Source organism: Hemibagrus wyckioides, linkage group LG03, assembly GCF_019097595.1.
Source record: "Hemibagrus wyckioides isolate EC202008001 linkage group LG03, SWU_Hwy_1.0, whole genome shotgun sequence".
NCBI lineage: Eukaryota > Metazoa > Chordata > Actinopteri > Siluriformes > Bagridae > Hemibagrus > Hemibagrus wyckioides.
Genome location: NC_080712.1, coordinates 66684 through 77705, shown reverse-complemented (window position 1 = coordinate 77705; position 11022 = coordinate 66684). Strand labels below are relative to the sequence as shown.

The 11022-nt window shown below is 39.5% G+C and overlaps 1 protein-coding gene across 1 annotated transcript; it reads right to left on the bottom strand.

The window, feature by feature from the left end:
• On the bottom strand, positions 1 to 10553 carry ppa2 (inorganic pyrophosphatase 2). Its single transcript, XM_058386725.1, has 12 exons — positions 10343 to 10553; positions 9112 to 9176; positions 7155 to 7199; positions 6951 to 7004; positions 6624 to 6743; positions 6445 to 6531; positions 4287 to 4413; positions 4082 to 4209; positions 2952 to 3037; positions 2786 to 2855; positions 1186 to 1225; positions 1 to 1098 (listed from the first exon to the last, which is right to left on the bottom strand). The coding sequence occupies exons 1-12, from the start codon at positions 10512 to 10514 to the stop codon at positions 1070 to 1072; spliced, it is 1023 nt and encodes a 340-aa protein (XP_058242708.1). The 5' UTR covers positions 10515 to 10553; the 3' UTR covers positions 1 to 1069.
• Between the last annotated feature and the right edge of the window lie 469 nt (positions 10554 to 11022).

Here is an 11022-nt window from a genome sequence, read left to right as displayed (position 1 = left end):
TTTTTGTTTTTTTTTTAATGTAGACACTAAATGGGTTGATTTAAAAAAAAAAAATTCTGTCTCTATCCTGTTTTCTTGTTTCCTATTAGTTTGGTATGCTTCAAAATAAAGGATGAATACTGTAAGTAATGTAATGTACTGAATGCAGTTTATTTGAAAGCTGTTTATTATATCATTCCTGATTGCCAAGATGTGGGTGTTTTTAATAAAATTTATATTTATTTCATGCATTTCAAATATTCTGCTGTTTTTCATTTATTTCATTGACTACCATCAAAATCTCGAAATATGGTTTACTTACCTTTTAATACATCAACATTTATCATGCTGTTGTTGATCTTTCGGCTGCTCCGTGTGTGAGGGGTCACCACAGCAGACCGACCGGTCTTCACAACAACTTGGCACAGGTTTTACGCCGGATGCCCTTCCTGACGCAACCCTCCCATTTTTATCTGGGCTTGGGACCGGCACTGCATCCAGTGGCTGGGGTTTGGGCACTGGCTGGGAATCGAACTCGGGCCTTCCGCGTGGTAGCCGAGAACCCTACCACTGAGCCACCAGTGCCCTCATCAATATTCATCATATGTTTAAAAATAAAAATAAATGAAGAGACAGTAACGAGCACACTTATAGTGAATTTATTTAGTAAAAATAACATTTAAAAAAGGTTACACCCAAAATTATACCCTTTTAATACATTTGTTGTGTATGAAAAATAAATACTTTTTGTGTCATGTATTTTGGGGGAAAAAACTTATAAATAAATTCTCACACACACCGGTCACCAAGTCTGTGATTCGTTCTGTTTTCAGTAATTTTAAAACACAATTATACACCGAATACAAGTTTACTAATAACCTAAATATTTTCTGTATATCAGGTTTAAACCAAAAGTGGTTAACAGCAGCAGTGCACATGAGCTATTAATCACTGCAGTGTATTTATAAGTAAAAAGATTACATAATAATCAATCATTAATGAAGCTGATTTGTTTGTCTCTGTATAAACAGTAGCACTCGTGTATCAGTGGTTTCAGTGAGATTTGGGATGGAGCCAAAACCTTTCTTGGTCACTGGGACAGGAAATGCCATTTATCCACTGTGTGAGAAACATTTCAGATTATTTAAATTTTTCTGGAAGAATAAGAACACAATAAACAAACAAATACATAAATAAATCAATTACCTTCTGCAGAGAGTGGCAAAGCCTCTCCATATTCTGGAGCCTGCAATACACAATCCCTCACACAGTTATACGTATAAGCGTTGTGTGTGTGTGTGTGTGTGTGTTAGAGAGTAAATAAAACGTTCAGAGCAGTGTTAATGTATTAAACGTTTGTATTCTTATTCACCATTTCTATTTATGGATTTTTTAAAAAAATAAAAAAAAATAAATAAAATGTAATCTTTCAAAAGAGATATAATCACTCACTATAATCACACACACTCGCTATAATCACACACACACTCGCTATAATCACACACACACTCGCTCGCTATAATCACACACACACTCGCTATAATCACACACACACTCGCTCGCTATAATCACACACACACTCGCTCGCTATAATCACACACACACTCGCTCGCTATAATCACACACACACTCGCTATAATCACACACACACTCGCTATAATCACACACACTCGCTCGCTATAATCACACACACACTCGCTCGCTATAATCACACACACACTCGCTCGCTATAATCACACACACACTCGCTCGCTATAATCACACACACACTCGCTCGCTATAATCACACACACACTCGCTCGCTATAATCACACACACTCGCTCGCTATAATCACACACACTCGCTCGCTATAATCACACACACTCGCTCGCTATAATCACACACACACTCGCTCGCTATAATCACACACACACACTCGCTCGCTATAATCACACACACACTCGCTATAATCACACACACACTCGCTATAATCACACACACACTCGCTCACTATAATCACACACACACTCGCTCACTATAATCACACACACACACTCACTATAAATCACACACACACTCGCTCACTATAATCACACACACACACACTCACTATAATCACACACACACACACTCGCTCACTATAATCACACACACACTCGCTCACTATAATCACACACACACTCGCTCACTATAATCACACACACTCGCTCACTATAATCACACACACTCGCTCACTATAATCACACACACACTCGCTCACTATAATCACACACACACTCGCTCACTATAATCACACACACACTCGCTCACTATAATCACACACACACACTCACTATAATCACACACACACTCGCTCACTATAATCACACACACACTCACTATAAATCACACACACACTCGCTCACTATAATCACACACACACTCGCTCACTATAATCACACACACTCGCTCACTATAATCACACACACACACACTCGCTCACTATAATCTCACACACACACACTCGCTCACTATAATCTCACACACACACTTGCTCACTATAATCTCACACACACACTTGCTCACTATAATCTCACACACACACTTGCTCACTATAATCACACACACACTCACTATAAATCACACACACACTCGCTCACTATAATCACACACACACTCGCTCACTATAATCACACACACACACACTCGCTCACTATAATCTCACACACACACTCGCTCAGTATAATCTCACACACACACTTGCTCACTATAATCACACACACACACTCGCTCACTATAATCACACCCTCGCTATAACCTCTGCGTAGAGAGGTCACAACTACTCACAGCTCTCACGACTGCTGCAGCATCGGCATCACTGCAATGAAACGGGCTCCCGCACACCGAGGAGTTCTGACTGAGTAAACACACACACACAGTAAATATTTACACAAGTCATCATTTCATCTCATAAATCCTCCAGCGGTGTGGTGTTGATGATGATGTGACTGACCACACGATCTCTCCACATTTCGTCTGTTTCTGCACCAGAGCTTTCCAGCAGCTGTGTGTGGATTTAATCACCTCTACTGCAAAGTTCTGAAACACACAACATTTAAACTTCATCAATAAAGTCTATTCAAATTTTATATCCTTCTGTTTTATCGTTTGTGTATGAAATGTTAATTTTAAATATATTTTTGGAAAAGTCACCGATATTAAGAACTCATAAATTAACCTTATTGGAGCAAAAGATGCACAAGTGTTAGAATCTCTTTTATTATTTATAAATTTATATTTAGTTTTTAAATAAATAGTCTGCTGTTAAATACTGAAATATTACATGAATGTTATCTAGCATTCATAAAATGATAGAAAAGGATCAAATGAAGGATCCTACAGCAATCCTACTTGTAATAAAATGAAGGGGAAAAAAAACCCAAACATGTTAAATCATTGATCTGGTGAAGTTTTTCTATAAAGAGACGTTTAAGGAGTCTCCAGTGTCAACACGACAGGATCACACGGTCCAGCCTTCTCTCCCCACGTACATCAATGAGCCTTGACCGCCCATGACCCTGTCGCCGGTTCACCACTGTTCCTTCCTTGGACCACTTTTGATAATACTGACCACTGCAGACCGGGAACACCCCACAAGAGCTGCAGTTTTGGAGATGCTCTGATCCAGTGGTCTAGCCATCACAATTTGGCCCTTTTGGTCAAACTCACTCAAATCCTTACACTTGTCCATTTTTCCTGCTTCTAACATCAACTTTGAGGACAAAATGTTCACGTGCTGCCTAATATATCCCACCCACTAACAGGCGCTTATTCACTTCACCTCTCACTGCTCATGATGTTATGGCTGACCGGTGTAGATTTTTTGTCTTATTAACTCAAAAAGAGAGAATAAAAGGAGTCTGGTGTGGGAAACACTTGTTTGTAGCTATACTATAATGAAAGTGACAACAGGAACTAACTCATTTCACATAGAAAAAATGTAACTATAAACAGATTAAAAGTATAGAGTGACGTTTTTTAATTAACATTATTGTAACTGATGACAGATTGCTGTGGTATAAGAGGAATAAAACACTTGTGGGTGTTCGGTAATGTAATTATTTCCTTTGCACCTTAACCTACCTTATCCTTGAACTGTGCATTAAAGGCGAACCTGTTCTCCGGTTTCCCATCAGGAATTTTATATTTTCTAAACCAATCCACTGTCGCCTCCAGGTGGCCAGGTCTGTTCACACGAACATCCTCGATACCTGGAAATAAAGCAGTAAATTGAATAATATCTCGATCTCCTCAGTGAGGTCATTACACCCGGTGAGCTTTAACTAACTGTGAAGTTTATTAGCATCAGGATCATCAGTGTTGATGGCGATGACTTTCCAATCTGTCTCTCCTTCATCAATCAGAGCCAGAATCCCAAGAACCTTCACCTGGATCACCTGACCAGAGGAGCACACCTGCAACACACACACACACAATAAAAAATTTTTAAAAAAATTAATTGCAAATTAGTATAAACTCACCTTCAAGACACAAAAATATTAACTGGACAAATGGATGAAAATATTTATCCCTAAAAAAGAAAATCTGGCTAACATCAGAGAGTATTTCCAAACAAAAGCAGGCTAGTGTAAGAGAAAACCCTCAAAGCTAGATTGCTAATGCTGGAAAATGTCCTAAGGCAAAGCTGACATCAGTATACATACCCCAAAACAAGCTAGTTAGATAATGCTAGAGAATGACATGAAGCAAACTTTAGTGTAGAAAATGTCCCAAAACAAAGATAATTATCGAAACTAAGCAAGCTAGCATACAACAGAAAACCGGGCGGAGCCAATTGTTATTGTTCAGAAATGCACCTACTGTACAATATATCCCCAATTAAAGCTAACTAACATTAAAAAGCTAACTATCTAGACCTATATAACTAGTCAACTGACACCGCCTGGAAGCACTACCCCCTTCACAACCATTTCACACGCTTCTTACTTTAACTTGGAATAAAATCTACCAATGGATGTTTAACTAGTTTAACTAGGAAGTCAAAACATTACACCACTGACAGGTGAAGTGATTAGTGTTGATGTTGCCCTAACCCTAACCTGGAACACTACAGTCCTGCTTTCAGTTTAAGAAACATGAGCAAGTGTTCCAGGTGTTGACTGGTCACTAAATTCCCCCGAACTCAATCTATTCAAGCCTCTCCAGGATGTGCTGGACAGGTCCGATCCATGGAGGCCCCACCTCACAACTTACAGGACTTGCTGCTAATGTCTTGGTGCCAGATATCACAGCACACCTTCAGAGGTCTTGCGGAGTCCAGGCCTCGATGCCTCAGAGCTGTTAGTTAGCCATATGCACTGCTCACATGTCTCTAGTTTTGTGTTTTGTTAAGATTCTTAAGGCCACTACTTGTAGGCAGTACCTGTAAGCCAATCAGGTAAAAAAAGCACAGCTCATCCGGACTACTAACATCTAAACGTCCTGTTACAAAGAGATTAGGTGTCTCTCCCAGCACAGGTTCAAGAACATGAAGGAGGTTTCTGGGAGATGGGCCCTTACAGAAGGAGAGCTGGTCAGGACATTATGCTGCCTGAAACATCATCCAACATGACCGTTTTGGAGGTGGGTCAGTGATGGGGTGGTGATTAATATCTTTAGAGTGTCACACAGACCTCCATGTGCTAGCCAACTGTACCCACACTGCTGTTTGGTACCAAGATGAAAGCCATTGTCAGACCCTACACTGGTGCTTCACACCACTGCATCCAACGCTTTGCATTGCACTTGGTGATGTAAAGCTCAGATGCAGCTGCTCAGCGATGAATGCCATTCAATGAAGCTCTCAACACACTGATCTTGAGCTAATCTGAAGGCCACACGACGTTTGGATGTCTTTAGCTATTGACTCTGCAGAAAGTTGGTGACTTCTGCACACTTTGCTTCTCAGAGTGCACTGACTACCACTTCATGGACTGAGTTTCTGTTGTTCCCAATTGCTTCCACTTTGTTATATTACCACTAACTGTTGAGTCTGGAATATTTAATATTGAGGAAATTTCACGAATGGACTTATTACACAGGTGGAACCCTATCACAGTACCACGCTTGAATCTTTCACAGATGTTTGCAGAAGCAGTCTGCATGCCTAGGTGCTTGATTTTATACACCTGTGGCCATGGAAGGGATTGGAACACCTGAATTCAATGATTTGGAGGGGTGTCCCAAAACTTTTGGCAATACAGTGCATCACTGAACAATTTTGTATGAAAATGTATTGGGCATTTAAATTGTTTAAACACAGTAAACTGCAGGCAGAGAAAAATCTATAGCACACACTCCTAAGCTAATGCTAATAATAATAAACACTTAAGACCATTTATAGAGGTAGCACTGTGCTATATACTACATGGAACCTTTGTAACACTTTTTTTTTTACTGTATTTTAATTATCTGTTATTGCTGTTATCATCATTCACATATTTCACCTTGGTGCCGATGTCGCAGATGTCTATAGGGTCGTTGTCTCCACAGCAGCTGGTGTCTTTATCTGTGTGATTGGGATCCTCCCAGGTCTGCTCCAACCCAGAAAAAAAACAATACCATTATGAGCTTTGAACGTAAATCAGTAAGACTGTACTGCTCCTGTGCAGTGACGTACACACACCTGAGGCAGAGCGCCGTAGTTCCAGATGTAACCTTTATGTGGGAAAACGTTGGCCACATATCGCAGTTTGCCTTTCTTCACGTCCTGTTTAATGGGGTTTAGCGCTTCCTTTGTGGCTATCTGCAACCACCGAGCATTTAAACTGCAACCTCATTAAATATCTACACTACAAAAGTATTACAGTTGCATGTCTTTGTGATTTTAGACGAGAATTAACTTTACATTACAGACGAGGAGACGCATAATTTACATAGCTAACAAAACATTTACAACTCAATCAGTAATTTCTGCTTTTGTCTGATTTAAAGTCCAACCACACACACACACCTCCATTTTGGCATTGGACCAGCGAGGAACCTCCACCACCATATTGAAGAGAATCTGTAACAAGGTTAACAAAATAATGAAACACTTTAAGTGTACACACAACCAATACTACATAAAGATACGATGTAATGATTGCTGTACTGTACTGTTTAACACTGTATACTGTTTTATTCTAAGCAGAGTTTCAGACAAGAGAATAATCACCTCACTCTTTGAGCATTTCTGTTTCTTCACTGGTACATCCTTCTCCTGGAATATGAACACACATCCTTACATTTTCAAAAATTATAGGCAGAATACAATATTCCACATTCCATGACTTCAGGAATCAGGTATCTCTAACCATGCTGAAGTGGATTATTGTCCTATAACAACACATCCCAAAGTGCTTTATTCCTCTTATACCATTAATTTAAAGACAGTCATACATTTATAGTTGCATTTAAGTTCTGTAGAACAAACTCCTGCTCTCACTTTCAGTCCTCTCTGAAAGTACTGGAAAAGCAAGGCTAATTCTAGTTATGTTTTTACAGAGGTATCGCACAGTCAACAGTCACATACAATAAAACTATCTGGAATGTCCTGAAAAATAAAGAAACCACAGGTGTACTAACAGCCTTGGAACAAAATGACCATGGAAAACAGAAACTCTGTGAAGCTGTGAAGAAAATTCCCAAACAACAGTCATTGACCTCACCAACAACCTTCACAATCCAGAAACATTCGCAGTGAGACTCAGAAGTACAGAGATTAGCCACAAAAGTTCTGGAACCAAAAACAATCTCAACCAAAGTGACGGAAAGACCAAAGTGTGGAGGAGGAAATGATCTGCTCATGATCCGGAAGATATGAAAGAAGCTGTGCCACAAACCTGGAAAAACCTTCACAGAAAAAGAATGTTTGGTGTCAGGGAGTCACCTGCTTGTTGTGGTTATTGATCCGTAAGCAAATATTGAGAGTGATTTAATTTAAGAATGTTGGTTCCAATACTTTAGCATCTTTGGCCTGTCACCAAAGGTGCTAAGCCTAGATTTGAATATCAGGAAATAAAAGTCACATATAAGAACTTCAATCATCTTTTGATCTCAAATCCAAATGTATAAAGCAAAAATCAAAAACCCAGGGAACTGCAAAAACCCATAAACCCCTCTGTCCAGAAGACGTGGGAAGTTCCAGCTTGACCTCTCACAGCACTGACACTGGAGACTTAACCAAGTTATCCATTTGTTTTGTTCGACAATCGTTTAAATCAGGGCTCTCCAAACCTTACTCTGCTAGGGCCACATCATGGGGTCGGTCTGTACCAGAAAATTACATGGGCCGGAGTGACTACTAGTATTATTGTGGAGATTTTATGATTATTTTAAATGTATTTATTATGCCTCCTAATGCTAGAACAGGTTATTGTTTTGTTATGCACCGTATAGACAAATCAATACTTTTGAAGAGATATAGAGATTTTTAAAGATAAAGACTATTATTTCTGTCATAACATTTTTTCGTATTCACTGCTGTTGAAATCACGCGTTCGTTCATGATGGTACATGATGTTGAATGTACCGTCCTGTTGCTAGGTGAATTTAACAAATAATTAGGCAATGTTAAGAACTAAGGGAAATTTGAGTCTGTAAGCCTACTTTTATAAATCTTCTTCTTTCAGCTTTTTCTTTCAGGGGTCACCACAGCGAATCATCTCTCTCCACCTATCTCTATCTTCTACATCCTCACTTACACCCACTAGCTTCATGTCCTCATTTATTACATCCATATACCTCCTCTTTGGCCTTCCTCTTTGCCTCCTGCCTGGTAGCTCCATGTCCAACATTCTCCTACCGATATACTCACAACTTTTTTAGCACATTCAGATAAGATATAAATTAAACATATATTTAAAATTAAAATTTTAAAACATGTCTCTGGCATCGTTCAGAGGGCCGGTCCGAATGTGGGGCCGGGCCGCATAGGGGCCGTAGTTTCAGGACCCCTTGGTTTAAATGATAATGTAAAGAATGAACACATTAATATTGAGCTGCTGATACAGAAACATCAACACCTTCTCTCACAGTCAGAATTCAACAGAACTGTGATAGAACATTATACACAACTCAGATATCTGGTACTGTCATTAGTGCATTTTATATCACAGTTAATCAGAACCAACCTGCTGATCAGGTGCGTAGAGTGGGATGTCATGGAATGGAGAAATGTATTTCCCATGTGAGGTTTCTGTTCAGAAATAAGAATTAAATATATAATAAAGATAAGAGTGTTAGGAATACAAACAATAATGTACAGAACAGGAGGAGCAGGACTGAGGCCCCAAATTTTTTTTAACATTTTTTCCTCTGCAGTTCTACACACACAGAGTCAGTATGAAAAAACTTTTCAAAAATTCACCTCCATATTATAAATATGGTTTAAAATAAATATTTATAAATATTTAAACCTTTAAAATTAATTATTAAATATTTAAACCTTTAAACACACACTTTTCCATGAGGTAGAAATGTGTGTGTTTTTTAATCACACACTGCACATGGTTCTGTGTTCTGCGTGTGATGAACATGTTTATCTCCATTTAACACAGTTGCTGATCAGGTTGCCTTTTTTTTTAGTTTATTCTGTGTTCACAGAATAATTAATATTAAGTACAGTAGGGTGTTTTTTATTCAAGTGGAACCTTCAGCAGTAGTTCCACCTCAGGAACCTTTAGCCTTCCCCCCCCCCAATCACCTTTCTCTTTAAGTCAATACTCTTAATGCTCTTTAGATCTGTTCCATAACATCTGAAGGGTTTAGATGTATGGTCACTGGGCTGGTGTGTTTGTGTTTTCACATCATTTTTTGGACTTTTATTTAGAAGCAACATTTCTAAAAACAGCGTTTATAAAAATATCTCCACACATGTCACTGGAGCTTGATCTATCCTTCTTCAGCTTGCATAAACACGCCTAACATGATCCTAATGGTTAACTTGTTTATAAAGTTCACCTCTGACTGTGAAATGTTCTAGCTTTCATCGCATTATTTATTTATCTTTATTTCAGCAGTCCTATTACTTCCATAAGACTTCCTGTATTTAAATGATCTTTTTCAATGCCGAATTAGCTCGAGCCTTGAGGTAAAACACGCTAATGCGCATGCGCTACACTGAATCTCGACGAAGCTAGCACGCTCAGGTGCTAAAAAGGGGGGAAAAAGCCCTTTGCACTATAAATGCGAGGATCTTTTTTTTTTTTTAATATTAAGAGATAAATGAAGACATGCTTATTTCGAATGTTTGTCTTGTGTAGCCTCCACACACAGCCTTAGTGTAAACCTCCCAAATAAATGATCCAGCATAGCTAGCTTTCGCGTTGTGGACGCGGCTAACGGCTAACCTGAGTTACTTACTAAAATAAATCCGGTACTCGGATGAGTTCGGGCGGCCTCTCTCCTCCGTCAGGTAATGCAACATGTTTCTGTGAAAAATGGCTTTGGAGAAACTCTCCCGCGTGTGTGGAGGATGATGAGGGAGGAATGAAGGCCAGCAGCGCGCAGCCGAGTGGAGGAGCACGCGCATCATCGCAGCTCCAGGCCGCTAGGTTCCTCCACTTTCATCCACCTTCAAGCTCCATCAGTCAGGCCACACCGCCACCTTCAGCCTGCTCACAGCACTTACACTACACCATGTGGAGAAGGAAAAACCTTGACTTGACAGATCCAACATACTGTTCTTTGTAATCTTCTCATTAATAATAATAATAATAATAATAATAATAATAATAATAAGAAGAAGAATCTTCTTCTTTTGGCTTTTCCCTTCACGGGTCTCCACAGCGAATCATCTCTCTCCACCTATCCCTATCTTCTGCATCCTAAACACTTGCCCCCACTAGCATCATATCCTCATTTATTACACCCATATACCTCCTCTTTGCCTTCCTCTTTTCCTCCTGCCTGGCAGCTCCATGTCAAACATTCTCCTACCAATATACTCACTCTCCCTCCTCTTAACCGTCTTAACCTGGCCTCCCTAACTTTGTCCCCCAAACGTCCAACATGAGCTGTCCCTCTGATGTACTCGTTCCTAA